Below are 19,073 nucleotides of genomic sequence, written 5' to 3'. Positions count from 1 at the left end.
GCTGCCCTGTGGAGCAGCTGAATCTCAATGAGTGAGAAATAAGATCCTGTGTGTGAAACCTCTGAAATTTGGGCATCTGTTTAATATCATGCCATGGCCAATAGTATTCTAACACAGCACATGATTGAAAACTCCTGTTTTGTAATGAATAAATAAATAAATAAAAAGACACATGCCCTGGATATCATACCAACAAGAGCATAACCAGGTTCGTGTCAAAGTTCTGCTGGGAAATGATGGTAGAAACTCACAGGCAGAGGGGGACGGACTGAACATAAAGACAAACATCTACCCCTCTTTTGGGTGGGAGAAGTGGTGGGCAAGCGGGCAACGAGCTTCAGGGCAGACTTCTCCCTCCATCTCCTGCCTCCAGATGGGGAGAGGAGGCAACAGGTCTCTTTCTGTTAATACTCCCCAAACCCTGGCTTCTGTGTAAGTCTCCAGGAAGCGCACTCATCTCTGCTCCGGCCCCTGAGTGCTGTGGGTGGGCTGGGAGCCCCTGGCCTGTGGGCTGGGCCTTCCCCTCCATTCAGCGATCTTCAGTTGGGTGCACGGTGTCTCTGAGATGCATCGGAAGCGGGAAGTGTTTTTGGCAGAGGGCACCGTGACTGTCTCTCCCCACTGACTGGCATTCAGCGGTGAAACCCTAGGTGCCTGCACACACTAACCAGGCGCATATGATTAAGATCTGTTCCATCCCAAATGCCAGGCTAGCTGACCCGGAGGCCCCAAGGCCAAACAATGGGACCAACCGGCCTTGTCTATGAGCGGCTTTGAAGACCACAAGGGAAGTTCAGAAAACAATCATCCGCATGCATCCCAATGGGACCTCAGATTCGGCCACCAGGGCTGTATGTTTGGGGATCAGGAAGCCTGACGGACTTGTCCTAATGGGACCGTATGAAATGTAAACACCCCCAAAGAAGGGTCAGGCCATGAGCACGATCAGCTGCAGCTTTTCAACTCCTGTGGATCATTTTGAGAAAACTGTAGATTTTCTGTGATGCTTTCACAAACACAGATTCCTAGGTACAATTCAGTGAGTGTGGTCACAAGCCCCCAGAATGGCCCCCAAGGCCCTCCCCTTCTGATATTCACACCGCCATACAGTTCCTTCCACGTCATACCAGGGTTGGTCTGAACAATCAACACTAGCATGTGGCAGGGTGAATACGTCACTTCTGAGATTAGGTTAGGAAAGAGCAGGTCTGCCGCGCTGGACACTCCACTCTCTCACCGATGATATTTCTATGTCTGTCCGTCTGTCTCCCTCTCTTCCTTCCTCCTTCCTTCTCCCTCAGATCCCTTGCTTTGGAGAAGCCATCCTGTGACATGCAAGCAGCTTAGGGAGAGGCTCTTGAGGATGAAGCCTTCCGCCAGCAGCCAGGGCAGAACCAAGCTCCCTGCCCTCTGCCGGGGGAGGGAGCCACCAAGGAAGTGGGTCCGCCAGCTCCAGCCCAGCCTTCGGGTGACTGCAGCCCCAAATGACACCTTGGTCACAGCTTTGTGAAAAGCCCTGATCCAGAACCACTCAGCTAAAATGCCCTCAGATTCCTGACTCTCAAAAACTGTGTGATAATAAATGCTTATTGTTTCAGGTTGCTAAAGTTTGAGCCATTTATCCCACCAAAAAAAAAGATACCCCACATCCAAGGGCAAAGAAGCCCAACAAGACGGTACGAGAGGCAAAATCACGTTTAGAATCAAACCCCATACCCGCCAGAGATGCTCGGAGGGCTCAAACAAACCTTGAGCACGCCAGGACCCAGAGACCACACAGAGACGGAGCCAGAACTGCGTCTGAGTGTCCTCTGTGGAGGCACAGGTCAGCAGTGGCCTGAAGGGGCAGGGGCTCTGGGTGCAGCAGACCTGGGTATGGCATAAGCCTTCTTGGAGGAGGTCCCCATTAACCCCACCATAGAGCCACCAGAACTTACACAGGACTGGGAAACAGACTCTTGGAGGGCACAAACAAAACTTTGTGCAAACAAGGACCCAGGAGAAAGGGGCAGTGACCCCACAAGAGACTGACCCAGACTTGCCCGTGAGTGTCCAGGAGTCTCTGGCAGAGGTGTGGGTCGGCGGTGGCCTGCTGCAGGGTCAGAGGCACTGAGTATGGCAGTGTGTACGTGGGTCCTTTTGAAGGAGGTCGCCATTACCTTCATGACCTCCACCTGAGTCTGGCCTCAGGTCAAGCAAGAGGGAGGGAACACAGCCCTGCTCATCAACAGAAAATTGGATAAAAATTTACTGAGCATGGCCCTGCCCATCAGAACAAGACCCAGTTTCCCCCTCAGCCTCTCCCATCAGGAAGCTTCCATAAGCCTCTTATCCTTATCCATTAGAAGGCCAACAGAATGAAAACCACAACCACAGAAAACTAATCAAATTGATCACAGGGACCACAGCCTTGTCTAACTCAGTGAAACTGTAAGCCATGCCGTGTGGGGCCACCTAAGACAGATGGGTCTTGGTGGAGAGTTCTGACAAAACGTGGGCCACTGGAGAAGGGAATGGCAAACCACTTCAGTCTTCTTGCCTTGAGAACCCCATGGACAGTATGAAAAGACAAGAAGGTAAGTCAATATGCTACTGGAGATGAGTGGAGAAATAACTCCAGAAAGAATGAAGAGATGGAGCCAAAGCAAAAACAACACCCAGTTGTGGATGTGACTGGTGATGGAAGTAAAGTCTGATGCTGTAAAGAGCAATACTGCATAGGAACCTGGAATGTTAGGTCCATGAATCGAGGCAAATTGGAAGTGATCAAACAGGAGATGGCAAGAGTGAACATTGACATTTTAGGAATCAGCGAACTAAAATGGACTGGAATGGGTTAAATGGTAATTTAACTCAGACGACCATTATATCTACTACTGTGGGCAAGAATCCCTCAGAAGAAATGGAGAAGCCATCATGGTCAACAAAAGAGTCTGAAATGCAGTGCTTGGATGCAATATTAAAAATGACAGAATGATCTCTGCTCGTTTCCAAGGCAAACCATTCAGTATCATGGTAATCCAAGTCTATGCCCCCACCAGTAATGCTGAAGAAGCTGAAGTTGAAGGGTTCTATGAAGACCTACCAGACCGTCTAGAGCTAACACCTAAAAAAGATGTCCTTTGATTATAGGGGACTGGAATGCAACAGTAGGAAGTCAAGGATACCTGGAGTAACAGGCAAATTTGGCCTTGGAGTACAGAATAAAGCAGGTCAAAGGCTAACAGAGTTTTGCCAAGAGAACGCACTGGTCATAGCAAACGCCCACTTCCAACAACACAAAAGGCAAATCTACACATGGACATTGCCAGATGGTCAATACCGAAATCAGGTTGATTATATTCTTTGCAGCCAAAGATGGAGAAGCTGTATACAGTTAGCAAAAACAAGACCAGGAGCTGACTGTGGCTCAGATCATGAACTCCTTATTGCCAAATTCAGACTTAAATTGAAGAAAGTAGGGAAAACCACTAGACCATTCAAGTATGACCTAAATCAAATCCCTTACGATTATACAGTGGAAGTGACAAATAGATTCAAGGGACTAGATCTGACAGACAGAGAGCCTGAAGAACTATGGGTGGAGGTTCGTGACATTGTACAGGAGGCAGGGATCAAGACCATCCCTAAGAAAAAGAAATGCAAAAAGCAAAATGGTTGTCTGAGGAGGCCTTACAAATAACTAAGAAAAAAAAAAACGTGAAAGGCAAAGGAGAAAAGGAAAGATACACCCACTTGAATGCAGAGTTCCAAAGAATAGCAAGGAGAGATAAGAAAGCCTTCTTCAGTGATCAATGCAAAGAAATAGAGGAAAACAATAGAATGGGAAAGACTAGAGATCTCCTCAAGAAAATTAGAGATACCAAGGGAACATTTCTGGCAAAGATGGGCTCGATAAAGGACAGAAATGGTATGGACCTAACAGAAGCAGAAGATACTAAGAAGAGATGGCAAGATTACACAGAAGAACTAGACAAAAAAGATATTCATGACCCAGATAATCATTCCTAGAGCCAGACATCTTGGAATGTGAAGTCAAATGGGCCTTAGGAAGCATCACTACGAACAAAGCTAGTGGAAGTGATGGAATTCCAGTTGAGCTATTTCAAATCCTAAAAGATGATGCTGTGAAAGTGCCAGCAAATCTGGAAAACTCAGGAGTGGCCACAAGACAGGAAAAGATCAGTTTTCATTCCAATCCCTAAGAAAGGCAATGCCAAAGAATGCTCAAACTACCGCACAATAGCACTCATCTCACACGCTAGCAAACTAACGCTCAAAACTCTCCAAGCCTGGCTTCAACAGTACGTGAACCGTGAACTTACAGATGTTCAAGCTGGATTTAGAAAAGGCAGAGTAACCAGAGATCAAATTGCCAACATCTTCTGGATTACTGAAAAAGCAAGGGAGTCCCAGAAAAGCATCTAATTCTGCTTTACTGACTATGCCAAAGCCTTTGACTGTGTGGATCACAACAAACTCTGGAAAATTCTTAAAAAGATGGGAATACCAGACTGCCTGACCTGCCTCCCGAGAAAGCTATATGCAGGTCAGGAAGCAATAGTTAGAACTGGACATGGAACAAGAGACTGATTCCAAATCAGGAAAGGAATATGTCAAGGTTGAATACTGTCACCCTGCTTATTTAACTTATATGCAGAGTACATCATGAGAAACGCTGGGCTGGATGAAGCATAAGCTGGAATCAAGATTGCTGGGAGAAATATCAATAACCTCAGATATGCAGATGACACCACCCTTATGGCAGAAAGCAAAGAAGAACTAAAGAGCCTCCTGATCAAAGTGAAAGAGAAGAGTAAAAAAGTTGGCTTAACACTCAACATTCAGAAAACTAAGATCATGGCTTCTGGTCCTATCACTTCACGGCAAATAGATGGTGAAACAGTGGAAACAGTGAGAGACTATATTTTCTTGGGCTCCAAAATCACTGCAGATGGTGACTGCAGCCATGAAATTAAAAGATGCTTGCTCCTTGGAAGAAAAGTTATGACCAACCTAGACAGTATATTAATAAACAGAGACATCACTTTGCCAACAAAGGTCTGTCTAGTCAAAGCTATGGTTTTTCCAGTAGTCATGCATGGAAGTGAGAGCTGGACCTACAGAAAGCTGAGTGCTGAAGAATTGACGCTTTTGAACTGTGGTGTTGGAGAAGACTCTTGAGAGTCACTTGGATTGCAAGGAGATCAAACCTGTCCATCCTAAAGGAAATCAGTCCTGAATATTCATTGGAAGGACTGATGCTGAAGCTCAAACTCCAACCCTTTGGCCACCTGATGCGAAGAGCTGACTCATTGGAAAAGACCCTGATGCCGGGAAAGATTGAAAGCAGGAGGAGAAGGGGACGACAGAGGATGAGATGGCTGGATGGCATCACCGATTCAACGGACATGAGTTTGAGTAAGCTCTGGGAGTTCGTGCTGGACAGGGAGGCCTGGCATGCTACAGTCCATGGGGTCTCAAAGAGTCAGACACAACTGAGCGACTGGACTGAACTGAACTGATTACACAGCAGTAGATACCTTGACTTCCCTGGGGTCTCAAATGGTAAAGAATCTGCCTGCAATGCAGAAGACCCGTGTCCAATCCCTGGATTGGGAAGATCCCCTGGAGAAGAGAATGGCAACCTGCTCCTGTATTCCTGCCTGGAGAATTCCATGAACAGAGGAGCCTGGTGGTCTACAGTCTATGGGGTCACAAAGTTGGACACGATTGACCAACTAACACCTTCACTTTCAAAAGATAACTAATACAGTGGATCTAGGGTAAGACCCAGAAAGCCGCTCAGAGACTTAACTGTTGGTGGTTTCCTGGGGGCAAAGCAGGTTCAGGGTGTGTGTGGTGTGGGTAATGTGTATGACTCATTGGAAAAGACCCTGATGCCGGGGAAGATTGAAAGCAGGGTGTGTGTGTGTGGGGGTATAGGTAAATTGTGGTGTGTGGTGTGGGTTTTGTGTGTGGTATATGGGGTGTGTGTGTGTGTATGTGTGGTGTATGTAAGTTGTGAGTATCAAAGCCCATCCACTGTATGGATCCTGACTCGCAATGGAGACGAGAGGTAAAGACCTCCACCCTGGCACCCCTAAGAGCTTTTGGCCCACAAGGGCCCTGGAGACCAAGAATGCTTGCTGACAGATTGTTCCTGAGAGAGGGTAAACCCTAGGGTATGAAACCTGAGCAAGGCCTTGGGCTGATGATTTTTAAAATCTGCTTAGTAGGGAGCCATTTCTTCAAATGAAACCATTCATGGGAGACTCGCTTAGAGACACGGGCAGAGCCACTCTGGGTGGGGCTGAGTGGGGGTCCCCAGGAGCCCGCTTCTTCAGCTGCCCCACTCCCCCGACCAGCAGTGCCCCTGAGACAGCTCTGGAAAACCCCAGAGCTTTACAGTTTGCAAACCTCTGATCTAATCCAACTGAGTTATTTTACTGGCGAGTAAACGAAGGACCACGGAGGAAAGGTCACGGCACGTCTGTGGCGGACGCTTCGAAAGTGAGTCTCGTGACCTCTGATGCAATGGGTCCGCTCTCCATGGCAGGCCGCTCAGGGCAATGCACACGCTGGGTGGGGGGACAGGAAACTGCTCCCTCTCCCACCTCCTAACAAAGGGGGGCCATAGCCTGTCCAGCAGCAGAGGGAGGCCCTCCCACCGGCCAGGCAGTCCTCTCAGTGAGTCACGTGAATTCACGTGCTCGACCTTCCGGACAACCCGAGGAAGGCCACCCTCATCATCCTACTGTACACAGGAGGAGACAGGCAGAGCAGGGTAAGTAACCAGCCCGACTCCTTGGCTCCTCAGTGGCGTGGCCAGGATTCCATGAGGGCCAGAGACCAAGCCCTTCACCTCTGCATTGGCTGCACCTCCCCCTCCCCAAGTAAGCGCCCAGCTCTCCCCTCTGCTCTAGTAGGACTGCGAGGCCCTCTACTCCACTCCCCAAGGAGCTGGCAAACAGTCCCCCAAGAGGAGGTGCGGCCACACCTGTAACTTCCAGGATGCCCCAGGCCTCTGGCTCAAAGTCCACTGAGGGGTCAATACTTCTTCCAGGGCAGGGGGCGCTCTTCACCTACATCCAAGTCTTGAAAATGTGTTTTTTCTATCAATGACGGGCACTGTAGGCATTTAGATAAAGCGGTGATTTCTGAGTATTTTACCTCTTGTCTTTGGCACCAGGGTTAGCTTTATATTAACCATGAGAACTGAGTACAGATCCACCGGAGTATGTTTCATTAGTACAGAGGGTATTTCATTAGCAGATATTCTGTGCCTTTGACCTGCACACCGTGTTCTCAGTTCAGTTCAGTTACTCATCGTGTCCGACTCTTTGCGACCCTATGAATCACAGCACGCCAGGCCTCCCTGTCCATCACCAACTCCCGGAGTTCACTCAAACTCATGTCCATCGAGTCGGTGATGCCATCCAGCCATCTCATTCTCTGTCGTCCCAGTCTCCTCCCGCCCCCAATCCCTCCCAGCATCAGAGTCTTTTCCAGTGAGTCAACTCGTCGCATGAGGTGGCCAAAGTATTGCAGTTTCAGCTTTAGCATCAGTCCTTCCAATGAACACCCAGGATTGATCTCCTTTAGAATGGACTGGTTGGATCTCCTTGTAGGCCCTACTAATTAGTTCTCTTTCAAACAGAGGAAAGTGACTCAGTCTTAGGCTGAGCCAAACAGCACACAGAGCATCCCCACCCCATCCCCATCCTCCTCACTCGGACTCCCCGACTGTCTGCTCCTCCTTCCATCTGTGGGTCCACATTCTCATCATGACTCATCTTTTTCTAAACCATTTAAGGACCTATTGTAGACATGAGGTCACATATCCCTCAAATATCACAGTGAGTGTTTCTCAAAAACACTCATCCATCTAATGGTCATATGGCGCCCTAAGTCAGGACACTTCTACCTAAGAAACAGTACTGTCACAGACCCCAGTTCCCATTCTTCCGCTGTCCAACAAGGTGTCTATTTCTTTTCTCCAGGATCTCAGGAAGGAACACACATTGCATTTCCGTGTCTGCCGCTTCAGTTCCCTCGACTCTTGAAGACCCCTCAGTCTTCCTCTGTCTTTCATATCCAAGCAGGCCCTTCTATTTGGCTCCTCAGGACCAGATGCAGGCTGTATTTTCTTGGCAGGAAAACCCCAGAAATGATGCTGGACTCTGTGCAGCATGTCATGGGCACAAGGTGTCCACCCATCCCACACTAATAATGCTAACTCTGATCACCTGGTCAGGCTGGAGCCTGACAGGTTTCTCCACCGTAAAGTCAGCACACTTTCCCTTATAATGAGGTGACCCTATGTGCGCCCGTTTGGTGCCCAGTGAGTTTCCAGTCTACTAGGCAGGGAGGAGTCCAGAGTCCCAGGCTCTCAATAAGTTAAGGGGACGGACTTCGAAATTCAGGGAGTGAAAGGCCACCAGAATTTGGAAGTCAGAGAACCAGAGAGGATTAAACTGCCCACGGAGCAAAATCCAGAAATTGTAGGCACTTGAGTCTTTGCTGCTGCTGCTCAGTCACTTCAGCCGTGTCTGACTCTGTGCGACCCCACAGACGACAGCCCACCAGGCTTCCCCATCCCTGGGATTCTCCAGGCAAGAACACTGGAGTGGGTTGCCATTGCCTTCTCCAATGCATGAAAGTGAAAAGTGAAAGTGAAGTCGCTCAGTCGTGTCCGACTCTTGGTGACCCCATGGACTGTAGCTTACCAGACTCCTCCTCCATTGGGATTTTCCAGGCAAGAGTACTGGAGTGGGGTGCCACTGCCTTCTCGACTTAGCTAAGCACAAATTTCACATGTGTGTGAGGGAACTTCCAGGGTTGGTGAAAAGTTACCTGCAGTGAATTGATGGAATAATCCCCTAAGATCAGACGTGTCTGGAAGTAGTCTGTATTCCCAGCCAACATGGTGGAAATACCTCCTAGGACATAAGGCACCAAGTGGCAACTTCAGAAGACTATTGACTGAGCAGTAGAGCAAAATTTGCTTTAAAGGTTTCACACCTAACAAAGCTTAGAAAGTAAGCCTTTAAAGGATCAAACTCTATTCTATCGAAGTGTATTCTGGAATAGAGTTCAAAATATTTTAACTAATAATAATAATGTCCAATACCCAACAATGTGAAATTCCTAGTGTCTTGCATCTAATATAAAATTACCAAACATGTAAGGAAAAATATGACCCATATTCAAGAGAAAAATCGATTAACAGAAAAAGACTGTGAAACATCATGGATGGCATAATTAGTAGAGGATATTAAAACAGCTACAATCAAATATTCCATATGCCCAAGAAGATACAAGAAAGCATGAGCATGAAGAGGGCAGAAACAGAAGATAAATACAAAAAAATCCGCACTGAGCTTGTAGAGATGACCCATATAATGTCTGAGATGAAACATGCACAGGACAGGATTAACAGTAGATTAGACACACAGAGTCGGACACGACTGAAGTGACTTAGCAGCAGCAGCAGCAGCAGACACTACAAGAAAAACTTAGTGAACTTGAAGACATAGCAATAGAAACTCTCCAAAATGAAACAGAGAAAAAGACTAAAAAATACGTGGACGACTTCTCTGTTGGTCCAGTGGTTAAGAATCCATCTGCCAACGCAGGGTCCAATTCCTGGTCCAGGAAGATCCCGCACACTGGGGGGTAACGAAGCCTCTGCACCACGACTCTGCTGAGCCCGTGCTCCCAACCCCGTGTGAAGCAACTACTGAGCCTGTGAACCACAACTAGAGAGCCTGTGCTTTCACAACAGAGAAGGCCCAGCGCAGCCATAAACGAACAAATCTAAAACAGCGCGACACACTAAAAAACAAGCAGAGTTTTAGTGAGCCCCGGGAAAACATGAAGACACACACCATGCATATAATTGGATTATAGCGGCTGGGTGGGTTCCAGTGGAAGTGAGGAGAATGATGGTTGAAATGTTTCCAAATTTGATGAATGCTATGAACCTACAGATCCAAGAAGCTCAATAAAGTCCGAGTGATTTGAAAAGACCCCGATGCTGGGGAATGATTGAAGGCAGGAGGAGAAGGGGACGACAGAGGGTGAGATGGCTGGATGGCATCACCGACTCGATGGACATGAGTTTGAGTGAGCTCTGGGAGTTGGTGAGTGGGTGATGGACAGGGAGGACAGGCGTGCTGCAGTCCATGGGGTTGCAAAGAGCTGAATACGACTGAGCGACTGAACTGAACTGAACACAAGGAGAAACGAGCTCAAGTCACATCCTAGTCAGATTGCTGAGGCCTCGACTATACATTCTATCATCTCCCGTTAACAGCCCGTAATCACTCAACAGCAGAGTGGGAAAGAGCCAAAGGGTGAGGGAACAGAGGAGTGGATACAGGTGACACACCAGGACTGACTCGGAAGAGAGGAGGAAAGGGGGACGTGCTGAGTGCGTGGCGGGTCCCCGTGGAGCTCGGTCACCTAGCTCCTCCTCCTCTCTGCAAGATGTCTTGCCTCTTTCCCAGAAGCAGCTACACTCCCACTGCGTCTGCCCAAAGCCCAGCACCAGAAGCCTCTAGGGACCTGGATTCACTGTCTCCGTGCCGAGTAAATCCTTTTGTTCCGGAGCCTGGCCCCATTCAGGAAAAGGAGTCCAATCAATGACAAAATCAGCAAGTGCAGCAGACACCTGGAGGCTGGTAGGACAACTCCACTTTTCAGAGGCCTAAAAATAGCCCTGACCACACTGGAAACCGAAGCAGCCCTGCCAGTTCCACCGGAACACTGCAGTTTGCCTCACCTCAGAGGTTTCAGGTCAAGGGAGAAAAATTTCCCAGTTTGCTGGGCTGCAGGGCACCGGCCATTTCATCCATCCTCCCCCAGCATCTGAGCGCAGGCTGTGACACACACATCACAATGGGACACTCTGTACCAAGGCGGGTACCTGCCCCAGACCACCTACTGTTGCAGTACATCCAGCTTATACCCTGCGAGAGCCGGGGGCCAGAGGCCGTGTTCAGGCCCTGTCAAGGTTGAGGGCAGGGGGAGGGCTGTTGCTGGAGACGCTTCCCCTGCACCTACCTGCCAGGCCGGGAGGACCTTCTCGATGTCATTCAGGTTGATTCCGTCCCCATCTTCCAGCTTCCCTTTTCCACACCTGGGCCAGAAAAGACATAACGGCATTGAAAGGACAGCTCATTCAAGCATCGTGTCCCAGCCTGGCAAGTAGGAATAGCAGAGATGATCAGGAGGGACCCGGTCCTGCCCTTCTCAAGGCTGAAGAATCAGCCCTGTCCCACCTGGAGGAAACGGCACCCTCCTCCCTCAGGCCTGGGGACACAGACCTTCCTTGAGGACAAAGGACTGGATGCAGGCAAGAATGTGGGGCCTGGGGGTGGGGTGGGGGCACTATCATGACGTCCCACCCCTAGGGAGGTGAAGGGTACCAGAGTTCCCCTCGATCTCTCCAGACAAAGATGCTGAACTCCTTGCCAATGAACGCCCCAAAGTGTATCCCAGATCCTGCAAAGCCCATCATCCTGCCCAGTTACACCAAAGGGAAAGCAAGTGAACAGAGAGACCAAGCAACTTTCTTGAGGTCACACAGGCCCCCACTAGGCTTCCTCTCTCCGGGGCCCGCCTCTGGGTCAGTCCAGCAATCCCGTTTTGTCTGCACATCTGCTGCGGGTGGGCACACCTCCAGGCTAGAGGTGCTGGCCCGGATTCACTGGCAAAAGTCCACGTCGTCCCCATATTTAAAGGTGTAGACTCTGAAACCGGACTTCAGGAGTTGAAGCCCCAGCAGCATCACTTACTAACTGGGTGATGCTGCACAAGTCACTGCTACTCTCTGTACCTAAGTTTTCTCATTAGTAAAATGGGGATAATTATTAGAGCCTAAATACTTTGGCCACCTCATGCGACGAGTCGACTCACTGGAAAAGACTCTGATGCTGGGAAAGGTTGGGGGCGGGAGGAGAAGGGGACGACAGAGAATGAGATGGCTGGATGGCATCACCGACTCTGTGGACATGAGTTTGAGTGAACTCCGGGAGTTGGTGATGGACAGGGAGGCCTGGCATGCTGTGATTCATGGGGTCGCGCAGAGTCGGACACGATGAGCAACTGAACTGAACTGAACTGAAGGTCTGTCTAGTCAAGGCTATGGTTTTTCCAGTGGTCGTGTATGGATGTGAGAGTTGGACTGTGAAGAAAGCTGACTGTCGAAGAATTGATGCTTTTGAACTGTAATGTTGGAGAAGACTCTTGAGAGTCCCTTGGACTGCAAGGAGATCCAACCAGTCCATTCTAAAGGAGATCAGTCCTGGGTGTTCATTGGAAGGACTGATGCTGAGGCTGAAGCTCCAGTACTTTGGTCACCTCATGTGAAGAGTTGACCCACTGGAAAAGACTCTGATGCTGGGAGGGATTGGGGGCAGGAGGAGAAGGGGACGACAGAATGAGATGGCTGGATGGCATCACCGACTCGATGGAGGTGGGTTTGAGTGAACTCCGGGAGTTGGTGATGGACAGGGAGGCCTGGCGTGCTGTGATTCACGGGGTCGCAAAGAGTCGGATATGAATGAGCGACTGAACTAATTGAACATCATATGGCGGAGAAGGCAATGGCAACCCACTCCTACTCTTGCCTGGAAAATCCCATGGGTGGAGGAGCCTCGTAGGCTGCAGTCCATGGGGTCGCACAGAGTCGGACACGACTGAAGTGACTTAGCAGCAGCAGCATCAACATCATATAGCAGTTGGAGGATTAAATTCGTTAATATACTGAAGTGCTTAGAACTGTGCCCAGCATACAATAAACACTATAATAAATGTACATGTAGAGAATATAGTGTAACAGTAAATACAGGCAATAATTAAGTAAAATTATAATAAAATAACAAAGTTAAAAATATCAGTGCTGCTAGGAATACCACCACCACTATTACTGTCATTGTTATTATCGTTACGGGGGATGAGCAGCAGCGCAGTGACTAACAACAGCACGGATTCCAGAGCCAACACAGCCTCATGCAAGTTACTCAATTTTTCTGCAAGTTTCTCATCCTTCGAAGTGAAGATAATAATAGTTCTTACCTCCTGAAGCTGTGCTGAGTTTAGACAATGGGCAGCAAGCAGTTAGAATGGGATTGGTGTATGCTCAGAGCCTAGTGAGTATTAGGTACTACTACTGCAGTTCTTTTGTCACTAAGTCGTGTCTGACTCTTTGCAACCCCGTAGACTGTAGCCCACCAAGCTCCTCTGTCCATGGGATTTCCCAGGTAAGGATGCTGGAGTGGGTTGCCATTTCCTTCCCCAGGAGATCTTCCCCACCCAGGGATTGAACCCAAACCTTCTGTATTGGCAGGCGGGTTCTTTACTACCACTGAGCCACCAGAGAAACGTATTATATTAGCCCAGGTGTGGCAAGAGCTGCCCAATGGGCTGGTGGCAGCGTTTTCCAGCTGCAGTTAATGCAACTCTCAAATTTCAGAGGAATTAGTTTATTTCATCAAGTATTTTCACAGCATCTCTTGTGTTTGGGGATCTGCCAACCTTTCTTGGGGTCGTGGAAAATAAATCCCACGTGGTTCCTGCCCTTAGACAGCTCACAGGTCTTGGCCAAGGAGTCCTCAACTCGGACTAAGAGGGCGCTGAGCCTGAGCACCAGCAGGGGGCAGCACGAGATACGTGTTACGGACTGAGCAGCCTGATCCCCAAGGAAGAGAAACCGGGGGTGGCTGCAAAACGCAGCAGGGCTTTGGGAGGTCGGGGAGACGGGGCGGCGGACATGATCGACGCCCCCATCCACACACGCTTCTGTCCTTGGGGGCTCTGTCTCGGGCTGGGCCCTCGGGGTCACAGGCCCGCAGGAAAAGCAGGGTGGGCGCGGCGGGGCTCAGAGGAGCAGCGCCCAGAGCGGCCGGGGCGGAGGGAGAGGAGCTGGGAGGGGAGCCGGCCCAGCGGAGCATCTGGGAGAACGTCGCAGGCAGAGGCCCGGAGCGAAACACCGCGCGGCCAGCACGGAGGTCCGGGTTCTGGCGGGAGGTGGGTGAGGGGCCAGGGCGGGGGCCAGGGGCGAGAGGAATTGCAGCGCCGCCCTGGAAGCACAGCGCGGGTTCTGGCCGGTGCAGCTGGGGTGGGAGAGGGGTGTAAGGGGGCTTTTCTGCCCCTTCTGGCCCCACCCTGGTGGTGATGGTGCAGGACTGCAGGGCTGGAGAGAGGTCTGGAAACATGCCTTTCAGCTGACAAATCTGCCTGTACAAACAGGCTGGCCCGCAAAGGCACCGATTGCTCTCAGTCCTCTGTGTTCCCTCTGAGTCCTGGCAGCCGAAGGAGGGAACCCGAGACTCTGGCCAGCGGGAATGGCTGACCCCCTCCCCCAGGTCACGTGTGCAGGGACCGCACCTCTGACTCCAGTCCCCCTCAGACAACTGCCTAGCTTGCCTGGGCCTTTTATTCTCACCTCAGCAGCCTCCAGGGTCCAATCAGCAGGGAGGGCTGCTGTCTCCCTAGGTCTGGGGCTCAGAACTCCCTGGAGGGCCAGGCAGGTTGGAGGAGGTCTTAAGGTGGCTACAGACCAGCTGAGTCACTGCTGCCAACAGGGTTTCCAAGGCAACAGCCTTCTCTGATTTCTGTCCCTCCATGGAAACGCGGGCTGCGGGAAGCCTTGGCAACGGAGTGGTACCCTACTTCCAAGGGCTGCTGCAGAGGCTGGGCATGTCAAGTGCATCCCCTGTACTGCCAGACCCTAAGTGGGGACATGGCTCCTGGCTCAGCCACAAGGTGGCCAAACTCCCCAGCAACCCAAAAGAGATGGGATTTGGCCAGAGAGCCAGTGGTAAAGAACCTGCCTGCCAGTGCAGGAGACCCAAGAGACGCGGGTTCACGCCCTGGGTCAGGAAGATCCCCTTGAGAAGGAAATGGCAACTCACTCCAGTATCCTTGCCTGGGAAATCCCATGGACAGAGGAGCCTGGTAGCTACAGTACATGGGGCTAAAGAGAGTTGGACATGACTGAAAGCGCGCATGCACACACACACCCCAGGTGTCACACACACACACGGTGTCTCTCTCACACACACACACACAGTGTCACACACATACACACACACACCCCCGGTGTCACACACATACACATACACACCCCCCAGGTGTCACACACACACACCCTAGGTGTCTCTCTCACACACACACACACCAGGTGTCACACACATATACACACATACCCCAGGTGTCACACACACACACTAGGTGTCACACACACATACACACACACACACACCAGCTATCTGGTGAGGGGTGGGGAGATTGTCAGCAAATCTGGGCAGCTCCTCCCAGTGAGTAAGCCTGGTGATGAGTGGGTGTGGCCAGTTCCTCCAGATCCAGAAGGGACAAGGGCCCTCAGCAAAAGGGGAACCTTTCTCTCCCTGGACAGTCATTTGTTATTGCTGCCAAACTATATTTTGTTAGGATGTTAATTTGCATGAACTGGTGCAGATACCTTCGGAAAACCTGACTTCAACACTCGATCCCCACTAGACAGCCTCAGTCCATGAGGCAGTGTCATCACTTCTGTCCTCTGGGCCTCAGTTTCCCCAGTGGTTTCCCGATCCATGTGCTCCCAGGGGAAAGAGGAGAGATGGGCGCATCCCAGGGAAACGCCACCTCTCTAGGAAGCCTTCTCCAGACTGTGCATCACCCCTCCTCTACCGCTGGCTTCTCTGCCCCGCTCCGCATTTACTTTCTTTAACTCGCACCTGGCCCTTAGTTTATACTGTGTACTCTGAGTTGCACGCACAGTCTCAATTATGAATGGCTCATGTCTCCTTTTAACAGTAGAGCGGATAAAAATACTTCTGGGAAGGGACTGTATTGTATACTGTGTGTGTTCCTCACCATTTGGGGACCCAGCTGGCCTTGTAACCAGGCTTCAGAGGTGCAAACTGCTCCTTCCTTTCCCAAGGCACATTGCAAGCTCTGACGGGCCCCCACTTCAGGGCAGGCAGGAGCATCACTTCTGCAGAAAACCAGCTCCTGAACTTGACCTGAGCAAAGGTCAATTCAGTTCAGTTCAGTTGCTCAGTCGTGTCCGATTCTTTGTAACCCCATGAGCTGCGGCACACCAGGCCTCCTTGTCCATCACCAACTCCCAGAGCCTATCCAAACTCATGTCCATTGAGTTGGTGATGCCATCCAAACATCTCATCCTGTCATCCCCATCTCCTCCTGCCCTCAGTCTTTCCCAGCATCAGGGTATTTTCCAGTGAGTCAGCTCTTTGCATCAAGTGGTCAAAGTATTGGAGTTTCAGCTTCAACATCAGTCCTTCCAATGAACACCCAGGACTGATCTCCTTGCAGTCCAAGGGACTCTCAAGAGTCTTCTCCAACATCACAGTTCAAAAGCATCAATTCTTCGGCACTCAGCTTTCTTGATAGTCAAGCTCTCACATCCAAACATGACCACTGGAAAAACCAAAGCCTTGACTAGACGGACCTTGGTTGGCAAAGTAATGTCTCTGCTTTTTAATATACTGTCTAGGTTGGTCATAACTTTCCTTCCAAGGAGTAAGCGTCTTTTGATTTCATGGCTGCAATCTGCAGTGATTTTGGAGTCCAAAAAAAGAAAGTCTGACACTGTTTCCACTGTTTCCCCATCTATTTCTCATGAAATGATGAGACCAGATGCCATGATCTTAGTTTTCTGAATGTTGGGCTTTAAGCCAACTTAAGCTGAGCAAAGGTCAGCTTTCCTGAACTCAGAAGCCTGGAGGGCCCAGCCCTGTGCAGTCCAGCAGCTCTGGAGGAAAATGCCCCCAGTGCTGCCAAGCGGGGGGAAGGAGGGAACGGTGAGCGGGCGAGCGGATGGACGGGCGTGAGTGAGGCAGGGTCGAGGAAGCCCTGCGGTTGGGTCTCTGCTTGGCACTATCCCCTCCTAACAGGACGCCTCCGTGTTTAAGGGCATCTCCTCTCTCCATCCCCAAAACTCATCCCAAAAGTTCGTACAGAACCCACACAAGCAGGGGCAGGACAGGGGACAGGATGGGGTCCCCTGGAAAGCCTGATGTGAGTGCTGGGCCTCTGCCCCCCAAATGTGCACATGCCTGTCATTTTACATAAAAATTTAAGGGGATCACGCTGATTCAAGGATACTCTGGTATCCTGGAGCCTGAACACTGGATGGTGTCAGAAGGACTCAAATCACGGTTCTGTTCCTGGGCAGGTTACTGTGCGTCTCTGAAATAAGGATTTGAGCGTCTCCCTCCCAGGATTTGTCACTGACACTGCAGGGAGACCACTGCCAAGACGGGGGTGACCACTGGGGGTGGGTGGGGTGGGCAGAATCAGCGGCAGGACAGGTGAGATGCAGGAATGTAGCCCAGAATGTCAGCTCTATTTAGATCTGAAGTGACAGGGAGACAAGGGTGGACGGGTAAGGACTGGAAGGAAAAAATAAAAAGCCGTGAGTAGACTTTAAAAAAATGGAAAACAGCAAATGTTGGTGAGGACGTGGAGAAATCAGATCCCCTGTGTGTTGCTGCTGGCAATGTGAAATATTCAGCTGCTGTGGAAAACAGTTTAGCTGTTCCTCAGAAAGTTCAAACATAGGATTACCATCTAGTTTGGGAACTAGAGAGAAGCGGTGGTTACACAGCACTATCAATGTACTAAATGCCACTGAGTTGAAGACCTTCAAAGGGTTAATATTGTTATGTAAATTTTAAGTCAGCATCACTGACTCAATGGACATGAGTTTGAGCAAGCTATGGGAGATGGTGAAGGATAGGGAAGCCTGGCATGCTACAGTCCATGGGGTTGCAAAGAGTCGGACACGACTGAGTAACGGAACAACAACAAAAATTATTTTAAAAGTAAGGAAGAAAAGCAACCATCCGTCTCACACACCACCGGCCCCTACCCCATGTCGGTCTGGAGTCACTTTCCTGTCCAGAGTCAGCCCAGGCCCTGACACCATCTTTTTTCTTTGGCTGAAACATACAGCATGCAGGATCTTAAGTCCTGGACCAGGGATCTAACTCGTTTCACCTGCAGAGGAAGCACAGAGTCCTAACCACTGGACTGCCCGGGAAGTCCCTGAAACCATCTTTCAAAGCGGAAGTAAACACTGATCATGAACTAAGTAAAGAAGGAGACAACCGAGAAAAAGCATCAGGGACCCCAGTGGTTCTTAGAGCGGGGCCCCTGGGGGAGCAGCAGCAGCATCTCCTGAGGACTCGTCAGACATGCAAACCCCCCCCGGGCCCCACCCCCCAGACTTCCCAAACCTGAGACCCTGGGGGTGGACCAATCGATCTCCGTTCCCATCAGCGGGTCTCCCCGCCCTGCGCTGGACCACAGCCAAGCAGGGTCACTGTGAGAGGTCAGGAAGGGGAGCAGGCAGTATGGCTCACGGGGGCTGGGCAGTGAAGGGTGCAGGGGTTCCAGGGAGAGGCCAATGAACCTGCAGGTCTGAGCCAGTGAGCCTCTCTGGGCATCAGCCTGCCAGGGAAAGCCCCCCCCCCCCACAGCTCCCGGAGGGACATGGCTGTCCCCCGCCTCACTGGCCGCTCTGTGAGAGCCCCTGGCTGCCACTTACCCTTCTCGGTCGATGTGTGGCAGGGGCTGCTTGGGCGTGTGTCGAAGCTTCCGGTGGAACTGGGTGAAGTCCAGCTTTTCGGGCTGCAGGTCCCAAGTGGCACCACTAGAGGGCAAAAAAGGGGACGAGTCCTGTTAGTGATGGAGATGAGACGCCCCGGGGGACACCCTGGGGGAGGCGCCAGGCGGGGAAGCAGCTCATAAAGAGGTGGGCAGGAAGGGGAGGCGCCCACCGGCCACGGGCAGGGCCAGGCTGGGACCCCTCACTCGGAACGGAGCCTGGCACATCAGCCCTGTGCTCACGGATCATGGGGCAGGGGCCTGCCTAGGAAGCCTTCCCCTTCTTTAACCCTGCTCTGAGATAATGGATGCCTATAAAACACACAAGTGTGGGCCTGACTCCTGCTCTCAGCGGTCCCCCTAAAGCACCAGAAAGTCTGGGGTAGAGTCTGTCAGTGGGGAAGCAGGGGGCCAAGTCCCCTGAGTACCGG

The 19,073-nt window shown here is 50.8% G+C and overlaps 1 protein-coding gene across 3 annotated transcripts in view; it reads right to left on the bottom strand.

Moving 5' to 3' along the window:
* Positions 1 to 19,073, bottom strand: part of CTIF (cap binding complex dependent translation initiation factor) — a 324,563-nt gene that overhangs the window by 191,646 nt on the left and 113,844 nt on the right. For all 3 annotated transcript variants that reach the window (XM_055417328.2, XM_055417332.2, XM_055417329.2), the window contains exons 5-6: positions 18,584 to 18,688; positions 11,068 to 11,143 (exon numbers count right to left, since the gene is read on the bottom strand). In XM_055417328.2, the coding sequence (XP_055273303.1) occupies positions 11,068 to 11,143; positions 18,584 to 18,688 (181 nt within the window). The remainder of the gene's footprint in view (positions 1 to 11,067; positions 11,144 to 18,583; positions 18,689 to 19,073) is intronic.

The sequence above is a fragment of the Moschus berezovskii genome, chromosome 28, assembly GCF_049115385.1.
Source record: "Moschus berezovskii isolate FMDL1 chromosome 28, NW_MosBer_1.0, whole genome shotgun sequence".
Classification (NCBI taxonomy): domain Eukaryota; kingdom Metazoa; phylum Chordata; class Mammalia; order Artiodactyla; family Moschidae; genus Moschus; species Moschus berezovskii.
The sequence above is the reverse complement of the archived record's forward strand: the minus strand, read 5'-3'. Positions and strand labels throughout refer to the sequence as shown.